We start from the raw sequence: 16,674 nt of genomic DNA on the forward strand, positions 1-16,674 counted from the left end.
TTAGAGAAAGACTAGGGGCAATAACACTTGTTGTGCTATTCTGTGTTCCCCCAAGTCTCCCGATAAAAATGGTACCTCACTTGCGTGGGTAGGCCTAATGCACGCGACAGGAAAGGCAACATGGACACATCACATTTTTACATTGAAATCTGATGTGTTTTTTTGCAAAGTGCCTAGCTGTAGATTTTGGCCTCTAGTTCAGCCGGGACCTAGGTAAACCTACAAAACCGGCATATTTTTGAAAACTAGACACCTAGGGGAATCTAGGATGGGCTGACTGGTGGGGCTCTGATCAGGTTCTGTTACCCAGAATCCTTTGCAAACCTCAAAATGTGGCCAAAAAAAAAACACTTTTTCCTCACATTTCGGTGACAGAAAGTTCTGGATTCTGAGAGGAGCCACAAATTTCCTTCCACCCAGCGTTCCCCCAAGTCTCCCAATAAAAATGATACCTCACTTGTGGAGGTAGGCCTAGTGCCCGCGACAGGAAATGCCCCAAAACACAACGTGGACACATCACATTTTGACAAAGTAAACAGAGCTGTTTTTTGCAAAGTGCCTAGCTGTGGATTTTGGCCTCTAGCTCAGCAGGCACCTACGGAAACCTAGCAAACCTGCACAGTTTTGAAAACTAGACACCTAGGGGAATCAAATATAGGGTGACTTGTGGGGCTCTGATCAGGTTCTGTTACCCAGAATCCTTTGCAAACCTCAAAATGTGGCAGAACAAACACTCTCACATTTCGGTGACAGAAAGTTCTGGAATCTGAGAGAAGCCACAAATGTCCTTCCACCCAGCATTCCCCCAAGTCTCCCGATAAAAAAGGTACCTCACTTGTGTGGGTAGGCCTAGTGCCCGCGACAGGAATAGATCACACAACGGTCAATGTTGGTACTTACATGAGGCAACTGTTGACCCTGGGTGATCCATTCCTTACACAGGCACTAGGTATAGGCACTCAAGTGGGGTAGTGTTTTTATCAGGACAGATGAGGAATCACTGGGTGGCAGAAATTTTGTGGATCGCAGCATATTCCTGTAGTTTGTGTGACAGAAATACAAGAAAAATAGAGTTTTTATTCAACATTTCAGCTTTGCAGGGTATTCTGGGTAAGAAAACTTTTTGGAATCCACACAAGTCACACCTCTGTGGACTCCCCCGGATGTCTAGTTTCCAGAAATGTTTAGGTTTAGTATGTTTCCCTATACAGCCCCGCCGAACCCAGGACCAAAAACACAGGTGCCTGCCTTACAAAACCAGTTTGTTTTGTGATAGATAATTTTGATGTCTCCACAATACAATTTGGGCAGTGGAATTCGGGGCTGAACTAAATTGGGGAGCTCCCAAGAGAGCACCCTCTCTGTGCTTGGCCCCGCATTCACCTGCTCTCTGGGTTGGGCTAACCCACTATTGCCCTGTTGCACAGACTGTGCTTGCGAAGGGACAACAGGACTGCCCTCATCACCTCCCTCATAATTTACTGGAAGTTGTTATCCTATGGGACTCCTCCAACTGAAAAATCACTCCCAGAGTCTGCGCCATTGTCCTATCCCTCACTTGCTGTCTCAGTATCTGCTGTCTCAGTCTCTGATCCTATGTCAGAGCTGACCTCTATAACCAGAGTGACGCCAGCAGCAGTCATCCATCAAGATGCCATCTCTGCTATTGGCTAAACTGTTGCTCTAAAACACTAGCCTACACAGACAGTCACAAAATTGCTGGTGTGTGTGTGTGATACGTGCAACAGTAGAGGCCACCTTACCTGCGCTTCTTCCCTCAATCAGCACGTTCTTTCAAGACACTCAAACACCTTGTCACATACCGTTCGTCACAGTCTTTAGCACCTCCTGCGCCCAGTCCATCATTATTGGTGCTCCCACTCCCATGTCCTCCTCCTCGGATTCCCTCATTACCACATAGCAAACGTGCTCTTCATCTCTCCATAGCCACCCCGCACATAAATTTCATTTGTATTATAGTGCAGGTAGTGGCTGACTTTACTAACGTACTCAGCTATTTACTTAAAATACAGATTTGCTCTTTGCAGTAGTCACTTCTTTATGGCACTAAAACTGCCACTAGACAAAAGTCTGATCCTTTTGTAGCAGAAACATAATCACAAGACTTACTTGACTTCTTTATTGCTCCCAAAAGCTACAGTTGAAATGAGTCAGTTGAAGTATGTGCACTGCTTTGAAGACGCAAGCTGCAACTGCAAGACAACTGGTGGCAAGAAAAAAAAAATATATATATATAGATCACTTTTATATGTGGGTCTGGTTTTCCTGGGGGCCGATTGCAGCCCCCCGGGGAAACCACAAATGCACTGACAAAAGTGATAGATATATCTATATATCTATATATATAGATATATCTCTATATAGATATATATATGTACATGGATATATATATATGTATTTTCTTTTCTTTGTAGTTGTAGGGTTTCCTTGGGGCCAAAATGGCCCCCAGGGAAACCCTACAACTACTAAAAAAAAAAAAAATGCCCTCACAGGGGGTCACCCTGCCTATGGGCGACCCCCTGTCAATGCAGTTTTTTTTTTTTTTTAATTAGCCCCTGGGGGTGGCGCGATCGCGTCCCCCCCAGGGGGCCCCAACATCAAAATAGAAAAATATGGCCCCACAGGGGGTCGCCCTGCCTACGGGTGACCCCCTCTCAATGTCTTTTTTTTTTTTTAATTAGCCCCTGGGGATGGCGCGATCGCGCTCCCCAGGGGGCCCCAACATTACATTTTTAAAATATGGGCCCAAGGGGGGGTGGGGAGGGTGGCCCATTTTCCAATGGGGGGGCGAACCCCCCCAAGTGAAATCCCTGGCGCCTAGTGGCGTTTCCTGGCCCCCCATCGCAGCTGTGCTGCGATGGGGGGGCCAGGAAATGCATTCAGGAAGGCCTCGTATGAAAGGGAAGAGTCTCCCCTTTCATACGAGGCCTTCCCGAATGTAGGGAAGGCCGTTTGAGGCCGTTTTCCCCATCGGAGCAGGAAGCGGCCCTACGGCCGCTTACTGCTCCGATGGGGAAAACAACACATTGACATCACAAAGGGCGGGTGGGGGGGAGACACGGAAGCTCTTCTGTGTCTCCCAGGGGTTAAAAAAAAAAATCAGGTGCGTCTTTCGAAACCCCTCTCTGGTGTCGGCCACTGGTCGTGACCCGCACCAGGGAGGTAGTAGTGTGGGCGTCGGCCAGTGGCCGACACCCGCATCAAAGGGGTTAAAAGGGACTGTATCTCTGCTGATGACTTTGCCACCTGAAGTGCGAATGTCTTGCATGCAGATGTAAGAGCCACACGCTTTTGAAACAATAAAGCCTTGAGTCTGCTCAACTTGTCAAAATTAACATTAAAAGTAGCAATATGAGGCCAAATGTTTGCTACCTCTTGTTTTAGTGGGAGAAAAAAAGTACGTTCCCGCAGCATGTATCAATCTTGGAGACCGAAACAACATAAACTATTCCGGCTCGCATCCTACAACAGTCTTCACCATTGAGGAGAACATAGCTACCATTTGAAAGCACCTGGAGCGTAGGTCTAATCAAGGGGACAGGAACGCCTTTCAGATAACAAGCCAAGTTCGCTGCAGATGCGTTACATGTCCTGTGCAAGGACAGCTGTTTACAAACCATTGAATGGCTGACAGAAGTCTTGCATTCATTAGCACTAAGAAAGATTTCTTTCATGCCACTGAGACATTTGTATGCGAAGGGTAGCTCCCACACCTCATGAATGTAACTATCTCCCAGTTTTTCACATCTGACTACCGGAATGTGTTTTAAACAGGATGTGAATTGTAATGTGGAAATAGGCAGAATAATGACCGCGTGTATTAACCACTAAGCAGATGGTATTTCAGCCACAGTAAAAGACAACTTTTCTAATTTTTCAGTGTTTAGCATGACATAAGTTGTTCCTTTTTTAGCCATTAGTTGCTGTTGTCTAGTTAAATTAAAAGAAGAAAATATTTCCCTTGCGCTGACATATTTCCAGGAACACGACCCGCCTTCAGTGTTTGAAGCGTCCAACCCAACTTCATGATGGACCTTAGCTGACTCTATCCATGATGTAAGGAAGACATATCTGTTTGTATAATGTCTATAGCAGAAGAAACAACGTTATTCAGGGTATATATTCAGTCAGACAGGGTATTAATCCCATTATCTACAACAGCTAATGCCTTCTTTAAATTTTCCTGATCTATTTGCCTTAACCGAGCAGCCGCTTCTTGTTGTGAAAGCTTCCAAATTTCATTATATACTTCGTATAAGAAATTTTTTTTGCGTTGTTTTCTCGGGCCTAACAGGAAGTCCTGTAAGTCAGTGTTATTAGACAGGAGACGGAGGTGTTCTCTAACCGCGTCTAGTGAGGAAGTCTTTAACCATTGCTGGCAGTTTCCCTACACTATATGTTGTTACTATGCCTGCATGTTCGGACGATATATAGCAGGGGTCCGGCCTACTTGTTCTAAAAACCCCAGAGGAGTTAATAAAACATTTGTGACACCCATTGGTATCTACTGGCCACAATAACCACCCGCCAGGACATGTCAGAGAAACATTAAATGTTCCATTCGGGACCCATTCATCGTGCTGATCTTCAGTTAAATTTATATATTTTTGCCATTTATAACATTTTGCAGGGGCAGGTACACTGGGCGTGTTCAATTCCTTAATCTTTGCTAAGCCTAAACAACTCGTTTGTTGTACAGTTTAATTTACAAATAAATATAATTTGAACAGATATCAGGAATGCTATTAAGAAGGATTCCTTCCCCCGTATTTGCCAATGTCTAGTTCCCCACACACTCTTCAAGTCAATCGACTTTAGCCAGTATTCACAGCCTTCTATAGTCAACCGGGAAACAAAGGAATCCGAATGAATACATTTCGTATTTGTCAATAGTATGCATATGTTTTCTGTAGGTGGCAACTTAAAATAATATGACTCAGCGTTTTTAACATTGTGCCCAGAAAAATACGTAAACTTTTCAGAATACGTTTTAGAACTCCCTTGTGGTGAAGTCGGACAATGTTCCCATTGTGTATAATTAAAAACAGTCTTTGGGCTGCTTGCTCTGTGGATGAAATGGTGCCCCTAATAATTATAGCAAAACATATCACCATAATTTTCTCTAGATTGATAAACATCTTCGTTTGCAAATACCGTATAATACTGCAATTCAGTCATCATAGAATCAACTGTTTTCACATCCCAATCATCAGAAACAACCTCGGGTATTACTATATCGCTCATTGAAAGTTTAAACACATATGGTATTTGAATGACCTCCGTAGGGCCGTATTTATTAAATATTACTTTATCCCAAACAATCCCATAAGGAATTGGTATAGCGGAAATGTTCACAAAAGACAAGTCTCTGCGGACCTTGTGATAAGAAAAATGTGGTTTTAGGACCTCATCCACCTGTTCAACTACTGATTTTTCAGGAAGAAAATGACCATGTATTAATAAAAAGAAAGTGTTGACAAACCCAACCCAAACCAGGAAAGTCAGTACAATAAAAGATACAGATAGTTCTATGGAAGAATGAAGTAAGTTAGTTTAAGCCAATTTATCAGCTTAAGTGGTTTTGACAGTTCAGGTGTCGAAGAGGCGAATGAGTCCGAAAAGTCATCATTGATGTCGACAAAATATCCAGAAGCAGTTTGCGCAATGACTGGAGCCACATTTGTTGGTGGAGTTGGTGTTTCTCATGGTGGCACCAAATAAATAGTACCATCCGTCTGTGTTGAAGTTGTGTCAAATCAATCAGTAATTTCCTTATTATTTGATGTCAGTGGAACTAATGCAAAAACATTTTCCACCCTCCCCAAGCCGGACAGGTGTGGGTGTTGCTGTTTACAACTTGTAGAGGAACTTCTTGACCAGTAGTGAGAGGGATTCAGGAACTACCTGCTGTTCATTTTGGTCGGCTGTGCAGGATCGGCCACATGGTGGAGTTTGACATTGTCGACAGAGACAAAACTATTTTCTTTGGCACCTGCCAACGGCAGTAGAATGACAGTCCTGGTACCATGTATTCCCAAGACGGGGACTGGTGCACAATAATAAGTACCAAATTCCTTTTTCACAGCAACCTTTTCACGTACTAGATCCCTTTAGGAATCCAGCCTGTAGGCATTACAGTTATATCCTTAATTCCTATGGAGGCAGCACTGGCAGAAGAGTTGTCGTCATGGGAACTGTTGTAATTCCTGTAAGACAGTGACACGTTCATTTATGTCAAAAGGTTTTTCTGCCGCCTCCACGCCAGGACCATCAAGATCTGGAACATACATTCTAGTTCCAAACAGGCACTCATATGGAGTACGACCCCCAGGGACCTTCTAGGCAGATTGTTAAGTACTCTCTGGACTCCAAATAGGCGATAAAGCCAACTATGACCTGTAATTAAGACTCTGGCTGTTAAGGAGTGCTTTAAATTACGGTTTAAATCGCACCACAACACTATTTCCCTCGGGATGAAATGGAGACGAGTACTAGAGTTGGACCCCCAACTAGGACATGGCATCCCTGAAAACCCTAGAGGCAAAAGCAGGGCCCTGGTCCGAGTGGAAAGCCGCAACTGTATATGTACTGATAAAGACTCACAAATCTTTAATAACAGTCCGAGCGTCAGTCAAGCGCTGTGGCCACAACCATAGAAATCTAGAGCAGGAGTCAACAGCAACTGGGATATATTTGTATGCACTATCCGGTGTTACTGTACTGTAATGGTCCAAGTACACAAATTGTAACAGTTTGTTCGAAATTAGGAGGGGTGTCTACATTGGGCGTTTAGCAGTAGAAACTTTGATTTGCTGGCAGATGTCACAACAAAGGACATCCTGCTTGGCCTCCTTGTAGGAGTCTGGCAACCAAAAACGGGCTTGTAGCAATTATATTGTTACCGCCACACCAGCATGGGCAGATGCTGCCCCCTCATGTGCTGCTTTAATCATCTCTGGTCTTATATCTTTATTGGGAATTTCTCGAAACCCTACGCCTGGTATCTTAACCTCAGCGTTTAGGCAGCCAATATTTAGCAGGAAATGCTTTTGAATAGGGCATACCATCAGACGTAGCTTTCACAGCAGCCATATTTCTGCGTCTGGTTTCGTTCCTGAGCGAGTTACTGCAGCAACAGATGACGTAGCAACTGCTGACTTTGCGACTTCATCAGCCAGTGTATTCCCAGCCACGTGTATTCCAACGCGCTAGTGTCCAAGTGTACGTGCAACATGGACATATGGTAGTGTTTCCTTCAGATCCTCTACTTTCCCCTACAGTAATCTGTGTTTAATGGTGTTGCCTTTAAGATCTCTGAACCCATTCTGGCGCCAATAATGCATATATTCATTGAAGGACTGGACATAATAGTACGAATCACAAACAATTAGTGTGTGCTGAGCAGGATATTGATGCTTTGTGCCAATTGCAGGTTGTGCAGAGCCATCGGTGTACATGACTATGATATTGTTCAATAGGCAGTGTGTTTGCTGGAACTGGGTAGTCTAGTTCATATTGCAAAAATTCTTGAGTTTGTAATTTTGGGTCAAAAATGTAATCTACATCAGTGGCTGTCAAAGACGTGGCCTATTGTAACCAACGTGGATGTAGTGCTTTTGCATTTGGAACGCTGGCTTTTGTGATAGCCTCTAGGGCTGAGATGGGAGAAACGACAATAATGCGTTTGCCCTAGGCTAGAGGTCTTTCTTTAATAACTGCCATCTGAACATCAGTGAGAATTTTCTCAGTGGGAGCAAAGCGTTGTTCTGCTGCATAGTATAAATGTGATTTGTATGCTATCGGGACGGTCTCACCCTCATTAAAGGTTACATAGGTGAAATCGATGGCACCAGCAATTACTCTGATGACCAAATGTGTTTTGTTGTCCTTTGTGTGTAGATGATGTGCTGCAAGCATGTCTGTCTGCAGATCTCTGAGAATGCGTGTGTGTTCGACTGTCCAAAATTTGCTTGAAAAGTCAGGACGTATTAAGTTATATGAGGGTTTTATGCGTGACGCATAATCTGGAATGTAAGTTCTGCCAAAATTTAGGAAACCCAATAGAGATTGGAGTTTTTAAATCGGATTTGGAGGTTGTAATTGTGCCACTTTTCTAAGAATTGTGGCATTAGGCTCTTTCCTTCACTCATTAGCTCCTATCCCAGAAGTAGGATGCTGAGGAAGGCTATTTTTGTCTTTTTGAAGTTGAATTTGTAGTTAAATTCAGCAAATCCCACAACAATGCAGGCTACCCGACTTAAATGTTGTAGTACTTCATCATCCGTAAAATAGATATCATCTACATAGGATAATGCTTCAGGGTCAATGTTGTGTAAAATTGCAGTCACACGAGCTGCGAACAGTCCTGGACTGTTCTTGTACCCTGAGGTAAACAACTGAATTTTTTCTGAGAAACTAGTGCACTGAAACTTGTTAAGTCTCTACTCTCAGATGCTATATTCTGGCAGAAGAAACCAATGGAAATGTCCAGTGTTGTTTTGTATTTTTTGCGCACTATGTTGTTCATTAGTGCTGTGCTATGTGAGTTTTGTATAGCATATGTGCGTGTATGACTGTTTAAGTGTCTGTAGTCTAAGACTATTCTATATGAATGGTCCGGTTTAGCAACAGGGAATAGAGGATTGTTCATTGGAGAGACGCAGCGTTCAATTACGCCCTGGTACTCTAGTTGTGTGAGGATTTCTCTCACAGGTGCTTTCGCATCATGTTTTATTGGATACTGAGGTTGACGTTGAGGTTCATTTTTAATAGGGATTACATGGTAGGGGGATTATTTATCCCATCCTATATGTTTGCGATGGAACACGGGTGCCTGTGCCAATGCCCAATCGATGGCGTAGGATTCAGCGAGTTCCTCTGGAACAAGAGGCGAAAAAGAAGGTTTAATAACCTCTTCTCCATATGGGCAGGTACGGACAAATTCAGGTGGCCAATCTTGTTCGGTCAATAAGATATATATATTTAGAACGTGATCCCAAAAGATTGCATCTACTGTGCGTTCAATGTCTCCTTCTAACTGCAATGTTACTTTATACACCCTATCAGGCGTGAAGACTCGCATGCCACTGGTAAGTCATCAGTTGCTTTCACCTCTAAATGCTCTAGAAGACTCCTGCAAACTATTGTGACTTTTGTCGCGCTGTTTAGCAGCGCTAGTGTCCACTTCCTGTTCTTCAAGAGTACCCTCTTCTTGAGCGGCATGTCCAATTGCAACAGCTGCCCCGTTTTTCTTTTTAAATTGGGGTTTTTGTTGAGGAGGTTTCTCTTCCTTTATTACAGAAACCTCTGAAGAGCGTTGTGATTCCTGTCCTGGTTTCACGAACTCTGTTCTTCGCTCTGATCAACCTCTCTCACTGCGTTTTTCCGATGAGTCCTGAAAGGAATGAGATTGGCGTGTATCAGTATATTGATATCTATCAGGCGTTTTTATATTACCTCTATGTCGGAGATATATCTATTCTGCGCGGTCTACATATGTGGAGATTCTCTCCTTTCTTTTTTTTAGGAGTGTGTTGTTTTTTATTCCAGCGTTTCTTATTGCCCTCAAGAGCTTGCTTGGAAACATCTTTATTAGATTTGCCCTGTAATTGTGGTTTGGATGGTCTGGCCCCTAGACTATCTCAACCAATACTAGAATAGGTCCCTGCGATAATCTTGGGCAGCTCGCGTTCCTGATCTTGTTGAGGAACATCATGGAGCTGCATGCGCACCGCTAGTGCGACTGCTTCTCCTTTAAGACTGCTTACAATAATGGAGGATACTGTGGCAAAATTGCTCATTAAATGCATCCCCAAGTTCAGGGCCGGGGCAGACCCGTATTCATCTTGAATTTGCTTCAACACTTCCTGTAAATTGGCAAGTGTGGGCGTACCGTGTGCAGCAGTATAGAGCGCGGCAAATACTCTGCCCCAGATATTACAGTTATCTCCTGTGGGGACCATCCCAAATGGCAAGCACATTGTTAGAATTCTATGTTTATCCTGAGGTCCCGTATGGGGAAATACTGCTTCAAGTGCATTTACTTTTTGAGCTAACCAAAATGGCGTTTCCTCTTGTTTGGCGGGTACTTTACCCATTATTGAATGCACAGTTTCAGGGTTAATACCTGGTGTCATTGCATGTGGTAGCGCTGGAGCAGCACGTGCTGGGTTTGTATTCAGTGTTGGCATTACAAATTGTACTAATCGTCTGTATATTGCTGTCAGTTCAGTATATAAGCGACGAACCTCAGCTACTGCTAAATTTGCTACTGCAGGGTGAGGTGTATAGGTGGCCAATAAAAGCCAAGTAGGACCTTCATTACTTAGAGGACCTAACCTAACTGGTAAAATCATGTGGTGTAGGGTGCCATCAAGCCACTTATTATGTTCTTGATAAGACAAAGGTATTTCTAAATATGCATATGCTCTGTATTTTTCCAGGTACGTTTGCAAGTGTATAATGATGAAATGTGTGTGTGTTCCCATCAACTGCTGGAAATGTAACCCAAGAATAAAATAGTTCTGTTCTATAAGCTGCATCAACAACAAATGTGACTGGACCCCCCCCCCCGAGCTGTTAGGCCATTTGCAATAAATGTACAGTCAGGGACTGTCTCATATTTACTGCAATTGCCACCTACTGTGGATTTGCCATAATAGATTATAATTTTGTTCATAGAAGGCACGCCAAATGGGGATTATCCTTTTAGAGTTCAAGCTTGAACAACATCCAGCATCAGACAGGATGACCTACTTAGCCGAGGAGGAAATCCTCAATAACATGGACGTCTCCGTATATGGAGTACTGAGGTGTCTTTTTATATAGTGAGACAGAGATACTCAGGAGGACCCAAAAATTAGAGCCTGACCAAACGTTGGCGGCCCCATGTCGCGTAGGCTCTCATTATTCTAATGACACTACTGGATTTCGAGTGGCAGAATCGCCTGCGGTGTGGGAGACTGAGTCTAACCCACTACAGGTGACACCTGTCAGTCCAATCCGGGTTCTGCTCCGGCTAACAAGCAGTGCCTCATCTCTACTCCAGGGCAGGAATGATTGGGCAGCCGAGCGCATGACAAAACTGGTTTTCCAGGGAAGCCGTGGTCACTCAGGTCTCACCCGTTTCTCTCAGTTACATTAGTCTCACATACACAACGCAAAATAGCGGCATATATTTCAATAATGCTTTAATAAAGCGACTGTATCTTAGACAGCAAAGCGTGGATTGCAATAACCAGGATGCAGCATGACAAGATTAAAATTGTGACAAGGAGAGTAAAACATAAAAATAATGCTATCATACTGTCACTAGAGTCAACAGACTAATTCCTACCTACGCTATGATGGAGCACAGCGTGTTAAACTCTAATTCTTCCCTTGAGGTTCCCCCGGGAAGACATCATCCCCCATACCTGAGCAAAGGCCTGAAGTCTGCAAAACTGCTGTAGCAAAGCATTCGGCAATCAGCATACAGTTGTGGTTTTCTGGCTGGAATCTCCCTCTAACGTGTAAGGGATAGGAAAGTCTTTTTTTTATAATAAAACAGCTGGTGTTCTAAGAAAATGTCCCTACGTAAGGATGTGTATTTTCTAGGAATGTCAGAGACTAAACTTATACCACGTTCATCGGCAACCTATCCTGCTGTAGCCTTGAAAGAAGCACAGAGTGAGCAAGAATGTCTTGTTTGAGAACAGAGTGTATCTAGGCAAAACAGTCAGATAGAGAGAAATTAAAACAAGACCGTAAAAGTGGCTACTGTAACAATAATAAAGCAAAGTCGAATAAAAGACATCTAGGCTGAAGTGCACAGCGGCAGGCCTAGTATGTTGAAATAACGTGCATGGAGCTATAACTAAAATGGCTACACAACAACAGAACAGGGACAGTTTTGCAGTACCAAAGCAAGCTTCCCTCTCACACAGAACATATTCAGCCATATGTCAGTTACAGATTTCTCAAGTGAGTGCTTAAGTCACTGAGGTGCAACCATAGGTGGATGAGTTAGTTAATATGCAAGTTCTCACACAATTCTTGTTTAGGTGTTATTCAAAGTCAGCATCCTTAATGTTCTGATGCTATCAGTTGGAGGCCTGCTATTTCTGTTGATTCTTTGGTTTTCCATTTATTGAGAAGTAGCTGTTAAAACGTAGGTCACTGTTATATGGAGTAGCCCAGTCACAGACTAACTATGCGCTAGAAAGGAACATAAGTAGCAACCTCTTCCAAAAAGTTTTAAAAGCCTGCTCTCACCAGGTGCTGTACAATCCCATGCTTGGGGCTGCATCTTTTCAAAATGTTGAGATCCGCCAGTGAGATATACCATAAGAGAGACAAGTCTAGGATATTTAGGAGAAATGGGTTAACAGCCACTGAAGGCATGTAGGGCCTGATTATGAGTGGGTTGTTAATTTACAACCCCTGTGTAAACCTCTGTTTGTACAGGGGTTGGAAATGTTGAGTTGATATTTATTTAACGCATCCGAAAATTATTGAATGCGTTATTTAACGCATCTGATAATTATCGGATGCGTTAAATACCTCAACCTTGATTAAATTTCAGCAGCTCAGACCTGTTGCAATGTAAAAGGGGAAAAGCATAGAGTATTGCGGATTTTGGTGTGCCAGACACCAAAATCTGCATGTTATTCACCAGAAACTCATAATAGGTGTGATGTAGGGAAATAATAGGAATATATTTTATAGGTATAAACACAAAAATAAAACCCCAATACAAACATTTCAGGTGAAGGATAGTTTTAAAACCTATGTAAGTAGTAATCCCGCCTAATAGAAGGATGTGCTGAAAAAGGTAACTGTGGAAATATATAGGTCACAGTGCACATTAGTTTTAAGAAACACACCACGAGGTTGACAGAAGAAAATGGTTTTGCATCATCATTGAGCATAGGATGTGAACAAGGGTGGAGTCTGTTGAGAATATGTTCTAGTCAGACAGGCTGGGCTCGGCCCAACGATGTCAAACAAGAGAAGCACTCACTATGCAGAAAAACAAAAATGTTCTCTAGTTTATCTCATCCTTATTCTGAGAACTACAAAAAAACACAAGAGGGAGCTTCTGCTAAACATGGACATGTAAACAATTCTCGGAAATGCTTTTGTATGTTGACAATATCTTAAATGCCCAGCTTACTATTTACGTCATATAGAAATTTGTAACTCGTGTTTTTTGTGACTTTTACTGTGTATATATATATATATATATATACCACTGCTTGTAATCCAGAACTTTGAACTTCAGACTTTAGTCTCTTTTTGAGTCTGGCTGATTTTCCCAATTGATTAAAACCAAATTATTGTGTAAAATTGTTCTGTCTTACTTCATTAACAGATTTTCCTCCAACAGGTGCCATTTATCACACATGATAAATAACGTACCCCAATGTATCATCAACTGCAATAAATAGTACTATACTCATAATAAGGCCCTAAGATTAAATAGGGACTGAGGAAAGGCCGGGTCTTACAGGACACAGATGTTTATGTTCATGAAAAAAGTAACAAATGTAAATAACAACGTTTCGGAGAAACAGCTCTCTTATTAGTATAAAATAAAAACAGGCAGTGATCCCAGAAAGATGAGGCAAGGAACTAGGCACCTCTTTTGGAAACCTAGTATCCTAACAGAGGTGGCCTTAAGTCCACAAATAAATAGGTCAACACTTGTTAGTACCTCAAAAAAGTTCTGAATTATTAGCAGGGGCGCAACCAGGGCACAAGTCAGGGATACACACGGGTACACAGCATCCACCCACTATTTTCACAGGGTGGACACCGTCCACTCTGCAAGAAGTGGGTCCCACTGAAATATGCTGAACTTATCCTGGTGTACTAATTTTCAGAAACCGGAACACATTCAGCAGCGCCTGCACGTTGTCTGCTTTCGTTTCAAGCAGCAACATGAAGGCAGCAAGGGGGCTTTCCTTTTTCTGTCACCAGGTGGGCCCATAACAAAGGCTGAAGTTAAGGGGCCAATAGGTCACCTTCTGTTTCACTATCTTGACTAGAAGCTATCTGAGCCTCACACCTAGATGCAAATGCAAGGGAGGGAAAACAATGGCACACAGCTTGTTGCTATAACTTCACAAATACTTGAGAAGCTGCTTTTTAGGGGGTTCAATCCCAGTTTGAGATTGTAAGAATGTCAGATGTGTTGTCCAGTCTTTGCACAATTCGTATGACCCTCTACAAAAAATACGAAGCAGATCTTCAGCAGCAAAGTTTTCTGAGGGAATTTCACATTCGCTCTTCGTGGGACACCCAAAACCCCCCTAAAGGGACATCTAAGACCGGGGCGGGTATGATGCGAGGAGTAATTCTTCGGCGGAAACCAGTCATGGAGAAAAATGCATATTTCTTAGCATGGTCACAAACCAAACCCATACGAGGAAAACATTTACCCACTACACTAGCTCTCCATACCAATGACACCACGAAAGAACATTCAGCCACTCAAGCATAGATGGCATGACACTGGTCACTATCGCAAAAACAAGAGCGGACCGTTAGTCCCTTCTCTGCAGCGCCACCCACTTCACTGAACACCTTGAATCTTACTTACATCTTCACAACATTCTCCACTGCAGCCGCCATCTTGTTGACTTTCCGTCTGAAGAATTACTGCGCATGCGCGGGAGTCATCGTTAACTACGGCAGCTGCCATTTTAGATTGGGACGTGTACTTTTTCACTGCTATACACGAACTATGTTTATAACCGAACGTCGGACTGATCTTCACGTCTTTATCATATCGGGAAGGGAACCATGTTGCGAGTATCCGGCAGGCATCGTCACGTTTATCCCCAGAGGAAATTTGCGAGAAAACGGATCCAACAGAACAATTTTGCGACCGGAAAGATAAGCATAGAAATAGGCAGCGTCTGTGTACATTTTAGGAAGATACGTGCTCTCGCAAATATGTTCGGCATCACTGATTGGCAATAAATATTATATGGAAACAACCTTGAGCAATGCCCACTGTTTACCTTAATACTAAAGCTGGAAGAAAGAGTGCTCGCAGTCGTATTTACATTAACCCCACACCGAATGTGTGCCCTTAATTTATTTATTTAATGCGTTTTTATATAGCGCAGACTTTTACCCGAAGGTGTCAGAGCGCTTCACAATAGGCAAAGTAAAGATACAAGAGGAGACAAATTACAAGTGAGCCTGTTACAAAAACAAGCGTTAAATTACAAGAGGCAATCGTGATAATTGTGCACGTATCAAGAGCAAAAAATAAATGAGGTAGCAAACGATACGTTATGAGAGGAAAAAGTGACGTGTGCAGGATACAAGAGAAAATAAAGTACGAATAGAGGTAAAAAAGTTGCAATCAATGGTAGACACTCAAAACACTAAAACAATAGTTACGTTACATGAGGCAGTGGTGGCCGTTGTGCATGTATCAAAAGCAAACAAGATATAAGAGGTAGCAAATGATACGTTGAAAAGGAAAGGTGCCGTGTGCATGTTACAAACGAGTACAAGATACAGGTAGAGGTAAAATACTGCACTAAATGGCAGACACACAAAAACACCCTGGGAAGGCACTTCTATAGGCATGGAGAACAGAATATCCTATAATGGAAGGACTTCCTTCTGAAAACAGAGGGCTTGAATTAACTTAGGAGGTGTCTTTGAAGGAGGAGAGCTTTGAGGTCAGTTTTGAAGGCCTGGGAAGAGGTGGTGGTCCGAAGCTGAGGCGGAAGTGAGTTCCAGATTCTCACCGCGTTGCCTGAAAAGGATTGGGCCATCAATCTTTCCTTCTTGAAAATGGGAGGTTCAAGCAATAACTTTTCTGCATTACGTGAAGGTCTGGAGCCCCCAGAGAGTTTCAGTTTATTCACCAGGTAGCGAGGGGAAGAGGAGTGCAAGGCTTTGTGGGTGATACATGCAGTTTTGTAGATCGATCTTGCCTCTATGGGAAGCCAACGGAGGGTGGATAAAATGGGTGTGATGTGGTCGCTTCTTTTGGCCCCATATATGAAACGCGCTGCTGAATGGAGAATAGACTTCAGGGGGGAAAGGTGGGATTTGGGAAGGCCAGTAAGAAGAGAGTTGCAGTAGTCCAATCTGGAGAGAACCAGCGCTTGGACCAGGGTTTTAAGGTCGTACTCCGGGAAGAAGCGACGAATCCCCCAAAGAAGGCGCAGTTGGTGTCGAGCAGACTTTGCTATGGAGTTAATGTGGGAGAGTAGATTAAGTTTTTTGTCGAGAATGACACCCAGGGATTTTGCGCTCTCGACAATGATGGGCTTATTGTTCATTAGATTGATCTGATCCATCCATGTTTGCACTGGGGGATGAGAAAGCGAGGAGGAAAGGAGGAGGAATTCTGTTTTGGAGGGATTCAGGATCAGTTGATGAGTTACCATCCAGTTTTGAATGGAGTCGAGGGTAGAGCTAAGGAAGGAGAGATCGTGATTGGAGGCCACCTTAAGGTAAATCTGAGTGTCATCCGCATATAGATGATAGTGGATCCCGGATTTACTCAGCAGATTTCCCAACGGTTCTAAATAGAGATTGAACAGTGTGGGTGCAAGAATGGAGCCTTGAGGAACACCTTGACTGACTGCTACAGGAGCTGAAAGACTGTTAGCTATTTTGACCATTTGGGATCTATCAGAGAGG

General features: G+C 43.1%; 1 protein-coding gene across 3 annotated transcripts in view; it reads right to left on the reverse strand.

Moving 5' to 3' along the window:
* The window catches only part of DPF2 (double PHD fingers 2), a 225,313-nt gene extending 210,637 nt beyond the window's left edge, over nt 1-14,676 (reverse strand). For all 3 annotated transcript variants that reach the window (XM_069208067.1, XM_069208065.1, XM_069208062.1), the window contains exon 1: nt 14,603-14,676. In XM_069208067.1, coding sequence (XP_069064168.1) covers nt 14,603-14,634 — 32 coding nt within the window. In that variant the 5' untranslated portion in view covers nt 14,635-14,676. The remainder of the gene's footprint in view (nt 1-14,602) is intronic.
* Between the last annotated feature and the right edge of the window lie 1,998 nt (nt 14,677-16,674).

The sequence above is a fragment of the Pleurodeles waltl genome, chromosome 9 (assembly GCF_031143425.1).
Source record: "Pleurodeles waltl isolate 20211129_DDA chromosome 9, aPleWal1.hap1.20221129, whole genome shotgun sequence".
Classification (NCBI taxonomy): domain Eukaryota; kingdom Metazoa; phylum Chordata; class Amphibia; order Caudata; family Salamandridae; genus Pleurodeles; species Pleurodeles waltl.